At 39.1% G+C, this 25,497-nt stretch overlaps 1 protein-coding gene across 1 annotated transcript; it reads left to right on the forward strand.

Moving 5' to 3' along the window:
• The first annotated feature begins 21,574 nt into the window (after window positions 1-21,574).
• On the forward strand, window positions 21,575-25,187 carry LOC133868547 (uncharacterized). The gene is made up of 4 exons (XM_062305471.1): window positions 21,575-21,756; window positions 22,552-23,697; window positions 23,792-24,754; window positions 24,840-25,187. The coding sequence occupies exons 2-4, from the start codon at window positions 22,690-22,692 to the stop codon at window positions 24,876-24,878; spliced, it is 2,010 nt and encodes a 669-aa protein (XP_062161455.1). The 5' UTR covers window positions 21,575-21,756; window positions 22,552-22,689; the 3' UTR covers window positions 24,879-25,187.
• The last annotated feature ends 310 nt before the right edge of the window (window positions 25,188-25,497 follow it).

A 25,497-nucleotide genomic window follows, 5' to 3' on the forward strand; every position in this document is an offset into this window, starting at 1 on the left:
CCACATAAATCAAACAAGCCTTTGTTTAGAAGGTTGGTGTTAGTAGTCTATGAATTTGAAGGTTGAGTTTGAGGTGAACCCAAGCTTCTTGTTCCCCTTACTTCTTCACTACAGCCTTCCTATTCCTCATGGTGATAGTTCCTTTGTCTGGTGGCCACATGAGCCCGGTCTTACATTCATAGCTTGCCTCAAGGGTCTTATATGCTCGGGCTTCTATCTACGTCTTGGCTCAATAATGAGATTTCTTATAACCGGTAACTATAACCAGCTTAGGCAGTTATTCGATTGTATTAATTTTTGGTTATGCAATTAGATAGTTAATAGCCGTCCTGCTTGTATATCCCTACTAGCAGTAATTTTTTAAAATTTTATTCATTTTTTTAAATATAGAAAAACTCCTAAAAAATCACCGGGAACAGACTCACTTGGTGTTCCCTAAACCAATGGAACCACAAGCAGTACCCTAAAATTAGTGTAGCATTTTTGGTTCTATTAACATTATTCTAATATTAAAAAAAAAAAACAAACTTTCTTTTTCCTCTTTATTCTTTCCTTTAGTATTTATTTGAAATAATATTTAAATGGTTTTCTCTTTCTTATAACATTTATTTGAAAGAATATTTAAACAGTATATGAAAAGGATAAAAAAAAAAAAATCTTAAAAAAAAATTGGTGCTAGGACTCTAACCTTGTCTCATAGCTTCAAATCCATTTAAGCTTTCATATAACCTATGTATAAGGACAAATTTGAGACATTTGTCGGTGGCATGGAATGAGTACTGAGTTGTCTTCTTCTCAAAATTAATTCTTCTTCCATAGTCAACAATGGCAGCCCGCCAAAATCATAAGAGGCCACCCATGGTGGACACAAGAGGCCACATATGGTGCTTTCCGTAACTAAAGGGCAACATAGAAAAAATTTATTGGAAAAGAAAGGTATTTTTTATTTTATTTTTTTTTATACTCTGCTTCATACAACTTTTTCGTGTATGTTTATACTATGTTAAAATATATAGAAATTATAATTAACTCGTAAATAGAAAATATTTTAATATCAACTAAATATAAAATATGAAAAAAAATATTATTATTATTATTATTTGATATATTCTAACGTATTGGAACAATGGTGTTACTTGTGTATAATTAATGTAAATTTGACTACAGCACTACACTTTTTTCTTTTTTCTTTTTTCTTTTTTCAAATTAATTTGTACAAACCTTTTATGCTTCTTTGGCCTATAGCATGAAAAGCAAAAAGAGTACGAACTCGCACATAATTTTGTGTTCTTTCTTTTTTCAGTCTTTTAGATTAGAGATTGGAAGGAATATTCGGATTGAAATTAAATAGAGTTTCCTGGAGAATGCCTTTGAGAAGAGTCTAAGAGTTGGTAGTACTGAGTATGGTGGGATAAAAAAATTTAAGTAATTTCAGATCAAATTTTTTAAAATTTTAATTATTATTATTGTTAAAATATAATGATTTAGAATCAAAGTAATAATATTATAATCATGCATTGTTCTTAAGTATATCTGCTTGTAATTAGAATTATAATCTAGCTCGAACGAACATATATGGGGAATGATCCTTATACTCACACTACACAACAATGGCACAACACCAAGGCACAATGGAGTGGGATCCATATGTGTGGGCCCCACTCTATTGTGCCTTGGTGTTGTGTCATTATTGTGTAGTGTAAGTGTTTTAATCATTTCTCAACATATATAGTTGGGATTTGATTCATACACAACACCATCACAACAACCACACAACAACTCCTCACATGAGGGTGGGATCCAGTGTGTGGGGTCCACCCTCATATGAGGGGTTGTTGTGTGATTGTTGTGTTGGTGTTGTAAATTTAACATTTTCCTATATAGTTATATTGAGTTGGCCACTTATGCCTTTCGGACAGCCAATTATGAATTAAATTAAGAAAGAAAAAAAAAAAAGATTGTCCAAAATTAATCATTTATAGTATCCAGTGATTCTACGAATTAAAACACTAGCTTTCAGGCAACTATCCCCTATACAATCTTTAATGATTTTGAATACTATATAACAAGTCTTATATAAGTAGATATATACTAGTAACTTCGCAGAAATATTTGATGAAATAATGTAAAGAATAAAAAGATTGTGTAATGCAGTAAAGTTAAACATTCAAATACATGATAATTAAAGAAAGGAAAAATTACAGTTTACGCCCTCAAATTACCACCCGTTTTGCGGATAGCCCCCTAAATTGCCAACACTCCGACTCCGGCCCCCCAAACTACCATTGACTCCGAAAATGGCCATTCCGTTAGCTTTTCCCGTCAAAATGAATGGAAAACAGATCACGTGCACGGCACATGATATTTTAGGACTCAAACCACCGAAAATGCCTATGCCCTCAAAGTTTGAATCCAAACTTAAATCACCCCAACATTTCTTGTTTACTTTCTTACCCGGTATAGCTTCCATGCAGGTCACGGTCGGAAGCTAGGGAGAGATTCGACGTCGCACTATTGGAGAGGAAAAAAATTCGGCATCGCCGACCCAAAACGTTTTATGCCCAGCCATCAACAGCTCCGGCGTCGAGGACCCGAAGTCATTCGGCCATTTTTCCACTCTGAAAATTTCCCCAACACCCAGCTGCGTTGGCACCGGTGCCGCCGCTGTAAGTTGCCACCATTGTCCTATTGTGGCTTTATACCATTTTTTTCATACATTAATGTGGTTTTTAATTTTAAGGTTTTTAACACATTTATGATATGATAAGGGATAGCAAAATGACTTTTAAGAGCTGAGTTTTGATTTTTAAGGAATGGTTGACTGGTCGGGCATGTTATGGTATTGAAATTTATGGTTGATGATTGGCGGTAATCTATGGTTGATTTTTGCTTGTTGGATTGATTGTCATAGGCTCCGGGTCGTTATTGTTGATGAGTGGTAATCTATTTCAAATAATTTTTTTTTTTTTGTTCAATTTGTACAAATCGGGTCTTATTGTTACTGGTTAATTTCCAGGTTTGACAGTGAGTACATGTATTCTCAATTGTCAATTTTGTTAGAGCATTACAATCCACAACTAATCATCATGAATTATGTTAAGGAAATCTCTGTCACATATGTTTCACATTGGATCAATTGGTGTGGTCATCAAGGTTTCTTGGATTAAGGTTTATTGGAATCACTTTGATCATTGTTTTCAATACCATTGAAGATAGATAATTATGATTAGATCAAAATATATAATTATGTTATGAGATGCTTGCTTGTTTGACATGCTTGGTTGGTTGGATGATTAGTTATGAGGTACAAAATGTTATGTGATTGGTTGGATGAGGTACAAAATGAGATTTTTGCTTTTGTTGGTTGGTTGGTTGGATGATATGTTATGAGGTACAAAATGTCTTTTGCGTAGGCACGACTAAATGTCGACAAATAGTGATGCGGCAACTGTACATCTGTTATGTTATTGTGGAGTACCTGCACGTGTAAGGTACGTTTGGACTACGTCTAATAGCGCTAGGAAGTGGTATGAGTGTGAAAACTACAAGGTAATTTTTGAAATTAAGATTGTGTTATACTTTGTTCGCTTGTCGCATGCTCAATCATTTTTGCCTTTCTTTTTTCATGTAGAGAGATGGTGATTGTGATTTTTTCGCATGGGCTAATAACGAGATGTCGCCATATGAGGTGAAAGTAATGGAACATTTCAAACGCATGGAGGATAGACACCAAGCAAATATTGATAGACTTGAGCAGTTGATTGAAACAAAATGTAATGATCAATATGTTAGACTAAGGCGGGAGTTGGAGCTGCATCAATTTAATTGGAAGATGTTTCGGGCATCGATAGTAGTAGTCATTTTGCTTGTAGTTTTTTACCTTAGTGGCTATGGCCAACCTAAAGGTACTTACTTGATGTTAAACTGAAAGTGGTTGAATTTGATGTTTTGTAATTTTGTTGTAGACATTAGTGTGATTTTAAAGATGGTCACACTTGTAATTGAGAGTTATGCAAATTTTAGTGTGAATTTTAATATGGACTTGTAAGGGATGTAGAAAATTTACAATTCAAACACAAACACAAACTCAAACAATTCAAATACTAAAAATAGTTGACATCAAATACCATAGCCATTCCACTTGCAATCCTCAAAATAGTTGTTTGTCAGCAAAACATATCCAAAACATACTTGCACTACACCATAGCTATTCCACTTACAATCCCCAAAATAGTTGTTTGTCAGCAAAACATATCCAAAACATACTTACACAAAAAATATGTTGTGTCATCCAACAACATACAAATTACACCGCAACCCAACAAACTGTTCCATATAAGTTAACAGTTGCATATGTAACACCACATAAGTTAAAAACAAAACAACATTGATGCTTAATCACTTACAATTCGACCTCTTTCTCTTGTTCATCTTAGCATCAATCACTTCCATTGCTTTCTCAACTGTTGGAACAATATTTCTAGATCTGGTCACCGGCCTTGATGAAGGCATGTTAGGCTGAGAAGAACCTGATGCCTAAGAACAACCTAATGTTTGAGAAGAGCCATGTAGCTGTGAAGAGCCAGGTGGCTGTGAATGTCCTGTTGTCTGAGGAGGTCCATACAGTTGTACTATATTGACAGTACCCTGGAACTGTAAATTCAAAAGGAAATCAATGCTCACAATGAGTAAAAAATAAATCAAAATCCAACACATAACATGGGGAGTTTGAATGCTCACAATAGCATTAGTATGAGGCTGAGGCTGTGACTGATATTGGCTCCTTGTATGCGGAGGTCCATATAGTCTTACTGTATTAATAGTACCTTGAGACTATAATTTAAACCATTAATTAGGGTACTGATTTATATAATCTAAAATGCAGTAACAAACTAAAATAAAAGCAGGCTGAGTTAAAAGATGAGTGCTTACAAAAGAATTGGTTTGAGGCTGAGGCTGTGACTGACATCTTGGTTGTTGAGGTCCAAACCACTTTACGGTATTGACGGTACCTTGTGACTATAAAGACACATTAATTGGTGTAGGCCAATATTACAGAAAGCATCTAAAAAAAAAAAAAAATGTAATCGTAAGAGATGCATGTTTTTGAGTGCTTACAATCACATTTGTTTGAGGATGAGGCTGTGACAAAGGCTGACCGATCGTTTGGGGTCCATACCATCTTACTTTGTTCACATTACCTTCTGGCTGTAATTTATTTCAAAACAAAATCAGTATTTTGAATAAGAAATAATTAGAAATCAACACATAAGAGAGGAGTGTAGATGAGTGCTCACAATGATATTGGTTCAAGTCTGATTCTGTGACTTATACTGACTTCTTGTTCGTGCAGATGTAGGTTGGCAATTCGGGTCAACGGGTCGGGTTCGTGTCGACCTGACCGACCCGATTTCACAATCGAGTCTAACACGAACCCGACCCGATTACTAATCGGGTCAAAACCTTAAACTCGAACACGACCCGATTGCCAACTGAGTTACCTGAACACAACCCGGGTAACCCGTTTACTTCCTTCGATTCACTGAACTCTGAAGAAGAACTGAAGAGGTTGGGGGAAATCAGGAGAGAAACACTATAAGAGAGATCAGTTGAGAGAGTGAGTCTGATCGGAGGGCTGGGTCGTTGGCCGGTGGAGTCAAAAACGATGCCGCGGTTGAGGACCCAAATTCTGGCCGATCTGCGGTGGAACGACGCCTTCAGAGCCAGAGATCGCCGGTGAAGAGAGACCAAGCCCATATGACCCGAAAAGCCGAGTAAACCCGAGAGGCAGGGAGACCAAACAGGATTACAGGAGTCGATCATCCGTGGTTCGGAGGAAGGACGATTTCCGGAAAGACCGAAAGACTGAAAGTGGTGAAAAGGTTCAAAACTCAAAAGGCGTGCGGCTAGGGTTCTCATTTTCGAGCATCACGACAGTTAGGGTCGGAGTATTGGGTTGGAGTTGGCCGGAGAGGTCAACGGGGCATGGGCTCGTGGCATCGAACTGTGAACTGCAGGTGATTTGGGTGAAGTTGGTGAACGAGTGAAAGATTGAAAGAGGGAAAGTGTTGTGAGTGGTGTGCGTGGTGCGGCTAGGGTTCCTTCGTTTCTACTTGGTGTCTTGGTTGAACTTTTTTTTTTTTTAATATAACCGTGTGATAATCGTGTCTAGCGGGTCAACCCACGGGTCGACCTGCCAGACACGATTATAATCGAGTCATAATCGGGTCGACCTGATTAGGACCCGAACCCGATAATAGTAAACCCAAACCCTGTTTTTTCGTGTCGTATTCGTGTCGGGTTCGCGGGTCGTGTCAAAAATTGTCAAGCCTATGCAGATGGCATCCCTTGTGGGGTAGGTTGACCCCTACCCCTACCCCTACCAATACTCATACCCTTACCCCTACCTCTGCTCTGACCCTTACCTCTAGATGAAGCAACAGTAGTATGTGGGGCATTATGGGGAATTGATGGCTGTAAAATGTGCACATGTTTTCAACATTAGTGTAAAGTGCAATGTGCACATGTTTTCAACATTAGTGTAAAGTGCAATGTAAATGGTGGGTCAAACTGTGTATTTTGAAACTCACCGGTTCAGCATCAATTGTAGACTGGAGATCAGATGTTTGACCACCATCATCAACTTGTGCCTATCACAATACAAATTTCAAGGGGGTGATATACATTTAAGCAGCCCACAAAATTGAAAAAGTAGTAAAAAAATAGAAATCAAACATGATATAATTTCACCTGAGATGCACTCCTGCCCTCTCCTCTGTAGTTCACTGCTTCTCTTCTTATCCGAGGACATGTCCTTGCATTATGCCCAACCCCCCTGCATCTAGAGCATTTCATAGTAACCCCACCCTTCCTCATCCTATACTAATTTTTAGGCTCGTCTGGTCCCCTTGTCCTTACTTTTCTCGGCCTCCCGGGTTGTATCCTAACCATTGGTGGGTCTACATGCTCGCCGTTTGTCTTTGTCTAGTGATCTTCTCCAGGCATTGGATAAACAATATCATTATATGCCTTCTTAAGCATATCCACAGTATACCGATCATCAACATAATCAAGAGGGTCAGCATTATCACTCCAAATTGTACAGATTGCATGTGCGCATGGGATACCTGTCATGTCCCATTGTCTGCAGCCATATGTTCTCCTCACTAGGTTCACCACATATTGTTTCTCCTTGTGTGTGACTTCAAACAATCCATCCCCAGCATATGTGCAGTAGTAATGACCAGCATCCTGCCTGCATTCATCTAACCGTGCCCTTATTTTTGGAAAAATCCTACCGTCCATGGTACTGATGTAACGATCCACCCCTAATGACACAATATTGTCCGCTTTTGGCTCCCCAAACCAGACTTCCCAAGAGGTCACCCATCCTGGTACTGCTCTCGCAGAAGCACGCTTAACTGTGGAGTTCTAATAGGTTTATGGCCATCACTGCTTTAAAACGCGTTGTGTCATAAATGATGCATTTATACATATAAGCACATCTTCATTCCCAGGCGATGTGGGACGTTACAATCACCCCCTCTTTGGACCAAGCGTCCCCGCTGGCGTCCCTCATTGGGCTTGTGCACGCTCCCACCATCTCAGGCTGGGCAATGGCTCTGATACCATTTGTAACAACCCACTCCCAATGACACAATATTGTCCGCTTTTGGCTCCCCAAACCAGACTTCCCAGGAGGTCACCCATCCTGGGAATGCTCTCACAGAAGCATGTTTAACTGCGGAGTTCTGATATGGTTTTGGATGAAACCATCTAGAAATTTATAGACGGTTTCATCCAAAACCGTCTATAAATGTTATTCCTAAAGAATTTTATGGACGGTTTGTTAAAAACCGTCCATAACATTTCAGACGGTTTCAAATGAAACCGTCTGGAAATTTTTTTCCCACGCCATGTCATCAATCGGCGTGATACCCCCAAATTTCACCACATCCATTCAATTCTTTTACCAGCCAAAATCACAACCGTCCATTTCTTTTGACAAAAAAAAAAAAAAAAAAATTGTATATAGAAATTATAAACCCAGCTAGCCTGAAACATCACAACCGGCCATCATTGATGCTCACAGATCTGCGGTCGCACTTCAAGGTGAGAGTGGTGACGGCATCGCGAATCGGGAGAAGAGGGAAGGAATCATAGGGAGGAGATCGATCTGATTGGGCGTTGAGGGAGAGATCGACGGTGACGGCTTTGTCCCTCGTTCCAGATCCACCGGCTACACGGCCCGCAGTCCACGCCGCACTTCCCTAGCCCACTCTTCCCGACCGTTCGCTGCATCTCCACCCTCCCCAACTCCCACACCCCTCCAAGGCCGTTCGAGCTCTGCGTCTTCGTCACCGACGGCGACGGTCCTTCTTGGCCCTACGCCAACGACCGCGACTGGATCTACCCTCCCTTCTTCGGCGCGTATCCCGCCAGAGGCAGAGTGGTCCGGCTCAAACCCAAGCAGCGCAAGCCCGAGGCGTCGGATTCGAGCCGCCGTGGCAGTTCGATCGACGTGAAATTGCCGGATAAAACACGCCGTATTACATCTCCTGTTGATCCGTTGTTGACGCCAAGTTTAGTTTTTCATTACATAATTAATTATATTAATATAAAGAAAAAGGGACTGAAAGTGGAAAAAGAAAAAAGAAAAAAGAAAAGTAAATCTGGACGGTTTGGGACGGTTTCCAGAAAATTCTGGACGGTTTGGACCAAACCATCTGGAATTCCTGACGGCTTTGCCCAAATCGTTCAAAATTCATTTAGCGACACTATATTCTAGACGGTTTTAAACCGTCCAGAAAAAACCATATGGAATTGATTCCAGACGGTTTTTTTTTTTTTTTTGTAGTGTATCTGGTTGCTGTTATTTTCAATTTTCCAGTTAGCGGTTGTTGGAAGTTATTAGTGGTTACCGATTATTAACAATTAATAACCGCTTCACTTGTACACCCATATTTATTATTTAATGGTGGTGATGATGCTTTTGAAGTCGATAACAAGGAGGTAGAAGCCAAGGATAATGCATGGAGGTTATGATGTAGAATCTGATGAAGAGGGAGGTCGGTGATGGATGTCATGAGGTAGAAATTGATGCGGATATCATAAGGTAGAAGTTGATTTGGTTGGTGGGGTGTGATAGGTCACACATGGTTTTGTGCAACACCTCAAATGCTGGAACATCTGAGTGTAAGAAAGTTCACTCATTCTCATCATCATCATCATCTGATGATGAGAAGTCATATGATTGTCTGAGTGATATATTAGATTCTCCCCGTTGTAGTGATGAAGATGTATCATCCCTACCTAAATGTGTGACTAGGTGTCGTACATTCCAAACAGTTGACTTGCTTAATCTGGAATTGGATAATAGACAGAATTTTTCAGATGTGTACATGCTCAAAAAAGCTATTAGACAGTATAATGTATTGAGGGGGGATGATATAGTTTTCAAGAAAAATGATAAGGACAAGGTGTGTGTCGTGTGCAAAGATAGGATGGTCTTTGAAGCCAAAGCATTCATGCACAAGGCGATACAAGAATAATATCATCATTTCTACTTGGATGGCTGATAAATTATTGGATCAGTTTAGAACCCAACCCGATTTATCAATAGAAGCGGCAGAAGCCCTCCAAGAAAATGTGAAATATAAGTGGAATGATGCAACTACTAGAAAGCTTTATAAGGCTAGAATAAAAGAAAAATAAAAAATATATGGGAAGTTAGATGAATAGTACCATAAATTTTTTCAACTCATTAAGAAAATCCTTAATTTAATAAATTAGTGTTTTACCTCGCTAATTAACAAATTAGGCTTGGGCAGAAAGACTTGAGTGCAATCTCGTATCCAAGGTGTGGAATCTGTGAGGATTTAAAAGTCAAAGACTTACTCTTTTTGGTAGATTTGGTGTAGTTTTCTTTTTATCTTCCCAAATATACTTAATTATCCTTTTTAAAGAAATGAGCATTACCAATTGCCATACAACATATTCTTATAGCTTATATTTCACTGAAAGAAAACAAAATACAAACTTATGCTCCGTTTGTTTCGGCGTAAAATGATTTCTGGAAAATGGTTTCGATATTTTTCGGTGTTTGGTAGGGGCGAAAATAATGGTCAACCGGAAAATGATTTCCGTTTGACCAAAAATGCTTAATAAATTTTAGAAAATGATTTAGGCTTTTTAAAAACGTAAATTATTTTCCGTAAATGGTAGATGCAGTCGACTCTTTTTTTAAACAATGCAATCAACCATTACGTTCTAGTAGTTGACTATTGTCGAATTTCGACAAGTCAAATTCCGACTCCGATCGGTGTCGGAATTCGACAAATTAAGCCGAAATCCGGGGACGTCCGGCAGATGTCGCCGGATTCCGGGCAGACTGGCCGGAACGGCCGGATCCTGGCCCGGATCCGGCTGTTCTGGCCGAATCTCCGACCAGCTGGCCGGAAATTGGCCAGGACGGCCGGTTTCTGGTCAATTGGCCGGGATCCGGCCGTTTTGTGCCGGATCACGGCAAAATTCGCCGGAATCCAGCGAAAATGGCCGGATTCCGGCAACTTTTGCCGGAATTTGTATATGCCAAATTTAAAAAAATATTTTTATATTATTTTATATTAATATTTTTTATTTTGCGAATAAAATTTAATTTTTTTTTAAAATTAATATGATTAAATTGAAATATAAAAAATATTTGTAATTTTTCGTACGCGCCAAACACCGAAAAATGATTTCGACGAAAAATATTTTTCTGAAAAATGACTTCCCTGAAACCATTTTACGCCGAAACAAACGGGGCATTAGTAATAATTGCTGGATGAACATCAACTCAATCTTATAATGAAAATCGAAAGTTGCTTATATTATAATTTACGCAACCATAAAACCTTCGAACGAAATTCTTTTCGGTTAAGGAAAATCTCAAAATACATTGAACTTCATAGCGGCACAATGAAGATCCAAATATTGCATCACTTTCAGCAATGCCTTAGTGAAATTAATTAAATGGAACTTTAACTTTATGTTTTGCCTCCTAGTTCCATTCTACAAGGAATAAAACTCTCACATTCTTCGAAGAAAGCTTGCAGTAGAAGACTTTTCACTCTCATATAGAGATAGCTACTAATTAAACCCACAATCTTTAAACAATCAGAGTAAATCTAAAGCATCATAACATAGATAGAAAAATCTCCAAATGTTACGGTCAAAGACCAGTCATCAAAACATAATAGGAATGTTACAAAATCAAATCTAAGAGTTATTAAAACATCAAGTTTCAAGGCCTAGTTTTAAAAAGATAAACTAAATAAATAATGTTCATCATAATGTGGTGAGTATATCCATCACTGTCCCACATGTCCTTCACCACTTCGAATCCATCTCATCAAAAGTAATCCTGACTATTTCATTCAAAAGAACCTGATGCCTCACATGGTCTGTCATCTACTAAACTATTTATAAAAAAGACACATATTTTATAAACACATGTATTTATAAAAAAACATGTTTGTTTATCGTGTCAAACATTCTCTAGTGAACGTTCGTTGAATAGGTACAAATTCCAACCTTACAAAGGTTCTAACCTTAACTAATCTCACATAACCGAAGACTCTTTTTATAAAGTTTTTCGCTTTCATACAAAGATAGCTACTAATTAAACCCATAATCTTTAACCAACCAGAGTAAATCTAAAGCATCATAATATAAATAGAAAAATCTCCAAATGTTATTGTCAAAGACCGGTCCTCAAAACATAACAAGAATATTACAAAATCAATCTAATAGTCATAAAAACATCAAGTTTCAAGGCCTAGTTCTAACAAGATAAACTAGATAAATAATGTCGATAATAATGTGGCGAGTACATCCATCACTTTCCCTAAGCCGTATGAGCACCTCCATTCATAACAAAATACGTTAAACGTCATTAAACGGCTAAACCATCATTATTCTTGCTCTTTAACAATGGGTATACGTGCCATATTTAACACTGTAATTGTTAGGGAAATTATCCACTCAGAAAGGTTGTGGGCCACCAGGCCCATGACCAGCCCACAATTAAAGCCCTAAATGATAATAAGTCAAGCCATCAGGTTTGTTGTCAATTCTCAGCCTATAAATAGACATTTATAACAGGTATAACCCTAGACTCAATTATCTTAAACATATCGTCTCTCTAAAAATCACAATCAATATTTTCTGACTTAAGCATCGGAGGGGGATCGTCGCCATCCCCCGACGCAATGTTTATTTTCTTATTTTGCAGATCATGAAAAACAGGGCAAATCATCAGGCAATACGTCACCATGCTGGAAACTGTATCAACAGTTTGGCGCCGTCTGTGGGAACGATGAATCGTTTATTGCAAAAAAAAATAAATCTGGAATGGTGACTTGCGATCACATCTACGCCTTCATCAAAGATCTACACCCATGTAAATCTCTTTCAGCAAAAACGTGGAACAACACGCAAACCAGGAGACGCACAGCTATAGATCCAAATTCGACAAGAATCATCCTCACTGCACCACCACGCCATTTACATTCGACGATACCGAATCGGTATTGGCAGACAGCAGATTTATGTTCATCTTCATCAAAAAAAAAAAAAAAAAAAATACTTTCTGTACAAGTCTTTCCCAGTTACAAGAATCGGGGGTCCAGGATAAGTTTGTGCTCGAGACATACAAGAGCGCCAAAAACTTTGTTCACCCTCCGTTGTGCAGATCCACGAGGAATTTACGTTCAATCATGTTGGATCGAGGGTGGTTTTCGCCACGTACGCAGATAGACAGTTGTAAGTTTCTATTTGTTCAAACACAAACCGCCAGATCCATGATTTCCAAGATGTCTTCAATCTCTGAAAAAAAAAAAAAATGCTTCCACTGCCTCTACGTGGATGAGACCCATCTCACGTGGTCCGCGATTTGCGCCTCGCTTCAGACCTCCACTACCGGGTCGTGGCCCGCCAGGAGCGGGATCTTCAGCAACAAGCCTATCACGCAGAACCCTCCTCTCCAGAAACCACGGGACCCAGGTCCTCGTCCAGGTCGTAAGGCTCAACGCTCTAGTGGGCTTGAAACGGATGGGCCAAAAAGGATCCAGTTATGCTGGGTCAGACTCGTCAAAGTCCTGTCTAGGCCTTAAAAAAAAAAAAAAAAAAAAAAAACGTAGACCTTCTCTGTTCCTTGGTCATCGGTGAGTACAGGTAGTCCTTCTTCCAGTCGGTTTCCCGGGATCTCAGATCGGTCTCTCCCAGAGGATTGTCCGAAGCTCGGATTTCCTCTCCAAATGCCCTTGGCGAAGGTGGGTTCACCCTCTTGGGCAGAAGCTTGAGGCATGACGCAGTCACTCACGAGCCCAGAGATACAGTATCTGATGAACCGTTCCCTCTTTGGCAGATAAGTGCTTTGCTATTTCCTTTTTCTTTTACATAGATAAAGACAAAAATAGGAGCATGGTGTTCAAATCTTCTTTCTAGCTCTTGTTTCTCTTTCTAAAAAGAAATAAAGGGATGTGGAATAGAAGACCATGTCAGGTCACGTATCAAAGGCACAAAGAAAGCTAATGAAATCTTGATTTATGAGTGTTATCAACTTTCACGTAAGATATTTTTGACTTTTACGTGAGATATCTTTTGATGATAAAAAAAAATACATAGAAAAAGAAGAAGGCTCTTTAAGGCATCAATGGCCCATAAGCTTTCGTTGCTTTCACAATGGATATATGACTTTGAATCTATACATATAAGTTAATTGTCGACTAGTCATAGTTACTGTCATTGTCATTATGCATGAGATATATATTGAAGAGCCTCTGGTCGGTAGCTTGATCAATCAACTGATTGATATTTCAGCCCCTACTACTTCACTATACCACAATGATCAGGCTATTGATGGCTTATGCTTGAAATGGAATGATATTTTTTCTACCCTCTCAAGGATTCTGGGCTTCTGGAAAGGTAAAAAGGCTGTAGCAATTGAAGATCTTGTTGTTGAAAGATACGTCTTTGCACTTTGTTGGGATTACCCTACCATGGCCACTGCATCAGACAAGCTGCTTCCATTGTGTACTGGCCCCCAGGATCTGGACTTCTCTGATATGGTGCAGTTTTTCTTCTTCGCCCACTCATTTTTAGGGCAATGTGGCGCCTTTGGTGAGGGCACTAACTTCCCTAGACTAGTAGTTGGCCTGCTGGAGCAATTGTCTGCTGTGCCCATACTAGAAGAAATCGAGGAACTAGATTTTTGCAGACCCATCAGAAAGCTTTCCTAGCTATATATGCTTGATAACGGCCTGAACAGTGCTAATATGTTCTCACCTGTATTGCTTCTCAAGCATTCTGGATTTGACAAATGTGTTCAGGATGAACTCCTTGCAAAGAATTGGACCAATTCTTTGCAGCTGGTTCCTGTTCTTGATCTCTTATTGAAGTTGGACGCTATTGTTGATAAAAGAGCTGTAGGAATTTTATCCGGGGCCTATTAGGAGTCTATGTTGCACGATTTTCCCTTTAATCTACATAGTCCCAGTGGAATCCTTCTTTCTTGTGTTCTTAGCATAAGAGGGATCATTTACATACTAGATGGGTTGATCAGAATAAAAGATGCAAGAGGAAATATCCTCCTGGAGACTGAGCTACTTGAAGCCTCGCAAATTCACTGGAAGTAGTACCACTCCTGCTCGTGGTTCTAGTAATTTTCAATCCTTCGTTTCCTGCAAATAAGCTGCCGTTTTGGTTGCAATCTTAGCCGAGGGTGCATCCCGAGCCGAGGATCCGATCCAAGCTAAGGATCCAATCTAAGTCGATGGTCCAATTCAAGGACTCAATTCAAGGTTCTCTCTCGAAGAGCTCCATGCCAAGCTCACCTTCTCCTAGGGGCACATTTCAAGGGTCTCTTCCGAGGAGCCCCAACACACAACTTCATCAGAATATCGAGATAAGTTCACTCTTTGCGTTTTCATTTATTCTAGTCTACTCACAACACTTGATAACTCAAGAAACACGATTTTTAGCAATTCTTTGTCACAGAGAAGCATCAAATTTTGAGACAGTCAAATGTATCTTGATCGGAGACATTAAAAATTGGCTTCTCAACGCAACACAAAAAATGATAGCACATCATTACTTATTTTAGCATACACGAAAACGAAGCAACATGAAATAGAAGGCTTCAAAAACTTTTATACTCAGCCACACTTTGTTCTTTCGACAGTCCAACACCAAAATCCTAAAACATTCATACTTAGCTAAAAATTAGCTAAGTATAAATGTTGGGGGGTACCAACCCGATGAAATAAAAACATGATTGAAATAGAAGACTATATCAAGTTGCATGATTGAGGATCTCAGTGCAATTTTACATATTTTTTCACACTAATAAATCGCTAATTGCTAGACTTTGTTACATATATGCATACATATGTGCCTTTAAGATGCATGTGAGACTAATATTTCAGGCCAAAGGTCTTTATCAAGCGAGACCAGAAAATTCTGAAAAAATGCCCGCTCGTGAGCAAAACATGGCCAGGCAACTTCACCATACCCGGAATATTCTTTAGAAGACAGGGCATCATCGCTAATTTCGCTCTACCACGGTTCTCAGCTTCTCCACAGCCTTTTTGAATTCTATGTCGCAACGATGGGGGCTACATCACCCCGAGCTTGCACAACACACAAAGGAGCTTTAATGTTGCCTCGTTCGATGAAAGCCTCACGAGAATCAATGGTCACTCAAAGCATCTATTCCAAACTTATATTTTTGATCTGTTTGTCTTCTGGTGATGTGCCGATACAGGAACTCCACTGAAAAGCTCAAGAGGAGAAAAAGACAAAAGTCTCGTCATGCCTCGAGTAGACTCAACATGACTCGAGCACCAAAGACTCGCGCCCCCGAGCAAAGGTCTCGGCATACCTCGAGCACACATAAGCCTCGGCATGCATTGAGCGCAAAAGCCTCGACAATCCCGAGCAGAGCCTCATCATGGCCTCCAGTAGACCCGGCAATCCCGAGCAAAAGCCTCGATACGTCCGAGCACGAAGCCGAGCCGTCGTAAGCCTCGGGCCACCATAAGCCCAGAGCTGCCGTAAGCCTCATACCAGATCAAACCAGACCAGATCAAACCAGACCAGATCAAATCAAAGTGTTGTCTCCCTCGGTTTGAAACACAACCGGCTCGGAACACACACCCGATCATGCCCCTCGGCACCACGGGGGGTGATTCGGTTTATCTCAGACCAGATCAAATCAAAGCGTTGCTCCCCTCGGTTCAAAATACAACCGACCTGGAGCACGCACCGGTCATATCCTTAACAATGACTCGGACAAATCACCAAATTTGTCTAAGTCATTAAGGAATGTCTCGGTTCAAATCAAACCAGACCAGACCAAATCAACAACAATTGCGCTTTCAAAGTGCATTTCTGTGCTGCAACGCCAACAACCACAGATATTTGGAAATCAGTCTATCAACTTAGGTATGCAAACTAATCATTATTCAATATATATACATTTGTTCTAACAAATTTCAGGGGTCCGGCTCTAACACAAACCATACGGGGAGAAAACCCCTACAACAAACCATACGGGGAGGAAACCCCTACAACAAACCATACGGGGAGGCAACCCCTACAACAAACCCGGTCATGTCCCTCGGTAACACGGGGGGTGACCCGATTCAACTCAAACCAGATCAACTCAAAGTGCTCTCCCTCGGTTTTAAATACAACCGGCTCGGAACATGGGGGGTGACTCAGTTCAACTCAAGGTGTTGTCTCCCTCGATTTGTAATACAACTGGTTCGGGAAGACAACCAAGTCACTCCAATTATTTCCCTCGGTAATGATTCAAATACAACCGGTTTGAAAGGCCGGCCACATGCATGAGCCACCTTCCCGGGATTGGAAGGTAACTCGGTCAAATCAAATAATTAACACCCTCAGAAATAACTCAGATAAATCTGAAATTTGTCTCAATTACCGGGGGGTAGCTCGGTATTAAACGTAACATCTCATTGAAGTCCAGAGTTCATTTCATTAACAAAAACAATTCTTAACAAAAATGGACTCTTGTCTAAGTCCCTATCTTTGGCCATCGCCTTCTCTTTATCTTCTTGAACAGCTGTCAAATCGCCAACAAGTGTCTCTCCCCGAGAGAGTCATCGGTATGAACTTCAGAAACAACTTCCCGAGCTAGGGCCTCGGTCGGTTACTTGGCAGTCCCCATTTGTGGCACACGACTCATAAGAGATGCAGCCAAATGAGGTTTGAAAAATTATTCAAAGTTTACCAAAATTCAAAAACAAAATTGCAAAAGGGAACTCCCAGATGAGTCTCCATCCCCGAATGCATGCTCGGACTCTACTATGCCAGATGCACGCTCGGATTCCGTGACCGAAAGAATTGCTTTCTTCCTAGTTATGGCATGTTCCTTTTCCTGATCAGCTTTCTCCCAAGCAGTCTTAACAGCAGCTATATCCCTTCGTAGCCCGACAACCCGAACTCGAGACGAACAACATCAAAACCCAAGGAACAAAAATTTCATCAAAGAGAAGCATTCACTTCACAAGTTGTCCAATTCTTCTTCTCGATTGCCCCCAATACTATCAGTTAGGGGCCCAGAAGTCAAGGGCTCAGGAACGAGTTTACCACGCCAAGAGTTAAGGGCCCGCTTCCCTACACCGGAATATCCGAGAAGAACTCTCGACCTAGTTGGTGAGTTTAGATGCCACTTCATTAGGTATATTGACCGTGAAGGAACTCCTTCGAAATCTCTTATGTCGACCTTCAGCACTCTATTGCAGCTGGATTACAGCTTGCTTCCCTGCCACAGTTTGGTCCTTCTCAGCCTTAGCGGCCTACAACTATGCAGCTAGCACTATCTTCCGAGTTTGAGATACATTAAGCTCCGTAAAAGACACTATTTATCTTTTTGGGAATCAGTCACTTTAGTCAACACCCATTAAGTCACCCGCTGTCAGCATGCACCCGAGACTGTGTGGGCCCATAGTTGAACCGGAAGCTCTGTCGAATTGACCGAAACCAGAGAACTCAACTGGTCGTCAGAATCTTATGAGTAACCCAACCCCTAAGTTGGGAGCATACTTCATCTCAGAAAGCTCCACTCCAGGAAATACAGGGAAAGTACACGCAGATCCGACATCTAGGTGGTCCCAAAAGCAGATATGGGCAAAATATATAGGGATCCTTATCCCAATATTGTCGTTGTTATTCACAGGATCGAGATTATTCCTATTTGGCGGTTATCCTCCCCGGTTAAGGTAGCTCAGAAAATTGAACAGCTTCCTTCCTCGGTCTGAGAGGCATCAAGCCTGGCGGCTAGCTGGTCTTCACCTCCGTTAGCCTCAATTAAGTCATCCAAAACTCGATCTAATGTTACCTTAGATTTGCATACCCGAGCCTCAAATGCATCAGGTTGTTTCCAGCTCTCTGCGAGCTCTGCAACCAAGTTATCTTTGGCTTCGGATTCTTCTTCAAGCTGAGATAGTCCCGAAACATGTGCCGCTTGCTAGGCATTCTGACAACCATGGTCTCAACATGCACCTAATGACTGACATTGCATCCTCAGTATTGATGGACAAAAGAGACGCCAGTCGCCAGTACAAAGAAGATTCCCGATGCCCGACTAGTTGGACAAGTCAACCATGGGAATCGGGGGGTAACTGTTAGGGAAATTATCCACTCAGAAAGGTTGTGGGCCACCAGGCCCATGACCAGCCCACAATTAAAGCCCTAAATGATAATAAGTCAAGCCATCAGGTTTGTTGTCAATTCTCAGCCTATAAATAGACATTTATAACAGGTATAACCCTAGACTCAATTATCTTAAACATATCGTCTCTCTAAAAATCACAATCAATATTTTCTGACTTAAGCATCGGAGGGGGATCGTCGGCATCCCCCGACGCAGTGTTTATTTTCTTATTTTGCAGATCATGAAAAACAGGGCAAATCATCAGGCAATACGTCACCATGCTGGAAACTGTATCAACAGTAATCAAGGCCTTAACCTCAAACGTAAAAATATCCTTGCAAAACCTAACCTCCAACTAGATTAATCAATCTAGATGTTATAAAATACAAGCTAAGAGACTGAACTACGAAAATGATACTAAACAACTCTCAAATAGAAAGATTACAGTCTAACAAGACTAATAATAAATGCAATGTTAGAGTAAGAATGTTACCTCTTTGAAGAATAACCACCTTCCCTCCTAAAACTCTCTCACACACTAGGGTTTTAAAAACTGAAGAGAAATAAAAATGGGGCTTTACGTAAGGGATAGGCCCCTATGAACGCACATGAGTCCAATTTTATTATTATTATTTATTAATTTATTTTTAAAAACTATTGATAGGCATTGAATGTTTTGGATGTACTGTCGAACGTTCCTTGGCAATCGTTTGAAGGTTCAATCAGGCAGAAATCCCAACAATCATCACTCATCCTTATCCAACTTTCTTGCAATAAGGATATGATTAACCCTAATCATATCTAGTGCATTATACCTTCTCTTGAGCAAGAGTTGTATGATGGATCATCCATCTTCTTAGGTTTGTGTTTGTGAAAGAAATGAAAGGAGAAAGAGAAGATCGAGTTGTTTGGAAGAGAAGATCAAGGAAGAAGAAGGTCTAATTTTTAAATAGGCATTCGTCGTTTGGAAGAGAATATCGGGTTGTTTGGATTAGAAGATTGAAGAAGATAACATCGGCCGTTTAAGCGTTTTGGGCTTTTTAAAGGAATGACTAATATTTTCAATATTATTTTAGACATTTCGACTCTCAAAAAATGACAATTATACCCCTATCGTTAATTGTTTTGTTTCTCTTTCTTCATACGTATTTGAACTTAATTTAAAGATGAAAATATATTGTTATGTGTGTTAATTGGCTTATACTATAATTTTTAGACATGAATAATATTATGAAAAAACATATTTTAGGATTGAACTAAAAAACTTAAATCATAAATCAATAGGAAATTCAAAATCTAAGTTTGACTCGACTGTTAGACCTCATAGAAAATTATGTGACCATTAATTATTTATTCCCTCTGTCCACTTTATCGTTTACGTGAAACCTGCCTTGAAAGTAGAATCCCTCTGTTTGGTATTAAAATCATTGACAATGATTGATTAATGTCCGGTGGATGAAAGTCCAAAGGCAAAGGAACGTGTGTCCACTTAATATATGTCGGTCCGGTCCGCCCGGATTCGCTAAACTTAGACCGTTGCCTTTAACAACCGTCACTGTTTCTCAACTGTACGTCCGTGACCGCACCTCTCTAAGAATTAACCTCAACTATTTTAGTCAATTGCAGCAGAAGGCTGTCACGGACACCGCCCTCCTTCCTATTTTAGACAAAATCTAATTATTACTTTTTTTTTTTGTCCTAAAATATAATACTTTGCTTAAATTGTTCTTGAATATTAAACAATTTAAACATTAGGTGAAATTATTATTCCAAAATGAATATTAGGATGTTATTATCTACATGAAACATCAGCTAAGGTCACGTGAAGGTTAACTGCGATGCAATGATAAATAAGGACAGAAATAATATGAATATTAGTGTGTAATTTTTGCATTGGCAACCTTAGTAGCTCCTAAATTACACATCATCGATCCGGCTATTGCAGAAGCTACGGTTGCATTGAAGGGTGTAATTTTTGCAAGGGAGTTGAAACATCAAACGATGGAATTAGAAGGGATGCTCTCTAAGTTGTTCATGCACCGAAAAAGAAAGAGAAGAATTGGTGTAAATATGACCAATTGATTGAATATGCTAGAGTTATATCCATAATTTGTAGTTCTGAACTGTGAACTATGTAAGTGGAAAGCGAATGAAATAATTCATATAGAAGAAGCCATTCATTGTATTATTGACATTGTAAATGCTGAATGCAGTATTCTTAATTTCTCACATTAATGGAAGAATTGCAAGACTGAATTAAAAATAAAAAATAAAAATAATAGTGAAAATGTTATGTTTTTTTATTTTTTACCATAGATCACGAAAATTAAGAATATTCTAGGTTTTATTTAAGAACATTAGTTTATTAAGAAAGAGGATGAATGAACTCTGAGATTATGTGATAAAATAATAATAATAATAATAATAATAATAATAAAATATAGTGAGAGAAGTTGAAAAAGAAACATGAAGTACTAGCTATATAATGTTTTACTTTATATTTTACTCTCGTTGTATAAGTATAAATACATATATCTTTATATCTATATATAATTATAGTATACTTTTATTTATTATTCAATGTATGATAAAGATGTATAAATTAAAAATTGAAATCACTCTACGATGTGGTTCGCAAATCCATGAGGTCGTTCTCATAATCTCATTATAGCTATGCTTTTGACTTTTAAAAGTTGTATATTAGGCGCAAGGAATTATTGCTATAGACGAAAATAATAATAATAATAATAAAAAATAAATAAATAACATGCGCGTGACTTCAAACGCGACTACGAACAAAGCATAAGGCGTATGGTGGCAAGGATTTTAATTTTATCCCTCTAGTCAGTTCTACTCTGTTACTCTACTCTGTCTGGGAGCATGTTCGAAGAAAGCAAAAAAGCACACTAAGCTTTGTCTCTCTGTTTTTCTCAACTTTTCTTCGTTTCCACTCATTCCCCAAACTCCGCGGCATCATTTTAGGCGGCCAAGCAACAAAGAAGAACGATCCTTCACGGCATGTCCTGTTTTCACTGGTAATCTTTTTGATTTTTGTTTCTTAATATCTAGTCAGTTACTGCCGATTTGATAGTACTTGAATTTTTTCAAGTTGGTTGATTTCTTTTTTTTTTTTTTTTTTTCTGGGAAATTCTGGGTTCTCTTGGAGCATTCATATATTGTTGTTCCCAGATTTTATTTTTAGGATGTGACTGTTGAAATGAGCTTAATTTCAATGAATCTTCCTTCAGATAACTAGTTCCCATATTAAGGTTTTGTGTTGGTTAAGATTGTACTTGTGAAGAAATTCAAAGGTTTGTATTCGTTGTTCAGTAGTTCTTTTTTTTTTTTTTTTTTGCCCTTTTACATCTAACCGAATTTTATTCTGTTTAGTTGTTTAGAATTTACTGTCAACGTCTGCTATTGCAAAAATTAGGAATTCTAGTTTCTGATATGGCTTTGTTGTCAATTGATTGTTTTGTTTCAGAATCAGTTTCTTCTTTCTTTATTTTTTTTAATGCTGAGATGAAGTAAAGAAATGAGATGAAAACGATGTTTTAAGTTCTCTATTTCTATTTGCTTTGATTTTCAATAGGCTTAGTTAAATTGGGTTTTAAGTTCTTCTCTTATATCCCAACTCATGAGAAATCTAAATTCAAAACTTAATCTTTCTCTGTTGAGATATCTTTCAACAGATTTTTTTTTTTTTTTTTTCATTTGTTTTTTTTTATTCCTAGTCACAGCTGAGAAGGGTAAGTGCTCTTGGTGTCCAGTGTTGTTATTTAATGATCTACTATTAAATATTTAAGTGATAATATTTTTTGTAATTTCAGATTTTGTTGAAAAGTGGCATTTGGAGGGATTTATGATGATCTTTGCCACGTTATCTCTTCACTGTCTATGAAATTTTTCCAGTTGGTGAACTGTGAATTGAGAGGGACTGCATTGAATTTGCTTGGTGATAATTTTGGATGGGGGAAAGAAAATTGAATTTTAATGCACCTCTTATGTCTGTGAGGCGATTTTCTTCACCTTTAGCATCTGAAGATAGATGGAATAGGAAAATAATTGAGAATTGTCCGCCCACCAGACAACTTGCACTTCCTTTTTATAGATCAGAATTGGATTTGGACCAAGTGACGGAACCTGTTGCGGTTCCTTTTCACTGGGAGCAGATCCCAGGAAGAGCCAAGGATGGTCATGGACCTGAGCCCCAGCCTGCTGATGAGGCCTCTACTACTCCAAGGCTTCCTCCTGGAAGGTTTTTGGATATTCTGAAACAACCTTTAGAAAAGGAATGTAAAGATACAAATAGGTTTAGGTGTCAAATTGAAGCATATCCTTCAAATGACAATGTGATCCAATTGGAGTGCTCCAAAGAGGGGATAAATGAGAAAGGGAGCTTGGATTTGGAAGATGGCAGTGATGTTTACTCTGATGCACTTGACACACTGTCTCCTACAGATTCGATCTCCATGAACTATAGTGCAAGTGGTCTGAGCGGGTCTGATGGTCCTGATGTGAAGCCCTCTGGAACCTTCTCTACAGATCCACAAACTCGAGATTTTATGATGAGCCGCTTCTTACCTGCAGCCAAGGCAATGGCTTTAGAGCCACATCGATATGCTTCAAGGAAGCAAGATATTCCACCTGAGCAACCTAGACAAGTTAAAAGAGTGGTTAGTGCGGATAGGAGGCCCATACTAAATCAAAACAAGTCTGACATTATACCACTGTATGGCCAAAATAAAGACGAAGAAGAAAGTGAAGACGAAGAGGATGACTATGACAATTCTGGCAATAATCCAGCTAAAGGTTGTGGGTTGTTCCCATCATTACGCTTTAAGAATTCTTTGTGCCTCTTAAGTCCAGTGCCAGGGATTAGAGTTAGGACGCAGGCTTCTGCGTCTTCCACCCGTGACACTGTTAGACCAAGCAAAACTGCTTATATTCGATCTCACACTCAAACTGCCCAAAAGGTGAACATTTCCATCTTCCTTCTCTTTATATTGGGTTTTCTTGCAATAACTAATAAAAGTCATATTGATTGCTTGCGGTCTTGACTCTTTTCAGCATGCTTGGGGTTCTGCTCATGATTCTAAACCGGACTACAGAGTTCGATCAGCTGAACTGCAGAAGGTTGATAAAAAGCAGACTGGTGAATCCAGTCGGTTTACTCATTCCGGAGAACTGCAAACAACAGGTAGGTTTTCTCCCTACAAGGGTGCTGGAGTATCTCCCTACAGGAATAAAGCAACCCAGTCTCCCTTTCCTGGAGCCAGGTTTCTTGGTGTTCCCAAAGAAGTTGAGAATACCAAAGCCAATAGGTTCAGTCTACATGTGGAAGGCACCAACAAAAATAAACAAGGGTCAGGATCAATGAGCCCTGCAGTTGAGAAGACATTGTATGTAGATACTGTAAATATTGCAGAAACATCATTATCAAATTCAAGATACTTGGAAACCAAGGGATGGATAGACTCTGCTGGTGAGGACTTAGAGACCTCATTAGAGGGAAAAGGGTTGGAAGAAACTACTAATGTTGAATCTGTTTTCCAAGATATAAAATGCCTAAATATTTCCTCGGAAGGGGACATATTAGAATCCTTTGTGTCCGTTGATGCCGATTTATCTTCTATGTCCGAGATATCACGTCTAAAAGGCCAAGATGTCATGATGGATGGCTCTGGACAGGATCAAGGACTTAATAAAAGGTCCTTGGAATGCCCAAAACTAATTACTGAAGGAAATCTAAATATCAACAGTGATCAGGTCCATAAAGCAGATGATCCAGGAAATACTGATTCTAGTTCTGTTAATTCCCCTCTTCCCCTTGCTTTACCAAAGTCTCCTTCTGAGTCTTGGCTTTGGCGGACACTGCCTTCCATTTCCTCGCGAAATCTGTTTTCACATTCAAATCTTGGCACTCATATGCATCTTAAAAAGCATGCTCCTAAGACATCCTCCACTAATACCAAGTGGGAAACCATTGTAAAAACTTCTCATTTGCGGCGTGATCATGTTCGTTATTCGGAGGTAATGGCATCACTCTTTTACTTAATGGTAAGGTATCCTGCGACGAGGAAAAGGAATGCTAATTTTTTTCTCTTCTTCTTGTCAGGAATTAATTACTCATGTTTCTCAGCAACCCAAAACTTAGTAGCAGAGGTCCTTAAAAAGTCCGTAGGCTCATTGGCTTGTTTGGGAAGTTAAGTTTTGAAATAGTCAAAAGGTAGTTTATATCTTCCACCCCATTATTTCACCATGAGGTTCTCCTACAACATTGCTTCTCCTGGTATGTTTGGTAGGAGGAGTTTGGTTTGCTCAATTCTTGTAATTCTTGTTTAAGTTTTCACAAGTTATTTTTATGTATCCTTGTTTTTATAGTACAGAGGCAATAGTCAAACCAGATCATATTTTTAATTACTTGTAATGCTCATTAATCTTTCCTACTGTCTTCATTTTTCTGCGGTGTTGTGTTTTATAGGAATTAGTGGACTTTTTGTTTGGCTAATAAATGGAGATATGGCTTCCTTGGTTACTTGGATACTCTCTGATGGCATAATTTCATGTCATCTCTGGAGATATAGCTTCCTTGGTTACTTGGATACTCTGTCATGGCAGAATTTCACACCATCTCTGGAGATATGAGATAGTTTCCTTGGTTACTTGGATACTCTGTCATAGCAGAATCTCACATCATCTCTGGGTTCTCTGTGTTTTTAGACTTTTAAACAGATTCTAAATGCTTAAATGCCTAATCGAGTAGTTCAACTTTA

Source organism: Alnus glutinosa, chromosome 5, assembly GCF_958979055.1.
Source record: "Alnus glutinosa chromosome 5, dhAlnGlut1.1, whole genome shotgun sequence".
Lineage (NCBI taxonomy): Eukaryota > Viridiplantae > Streptophyta > Magnoliopsida > Fagales > Betulaceae > Alnus > Alnus glutinosa.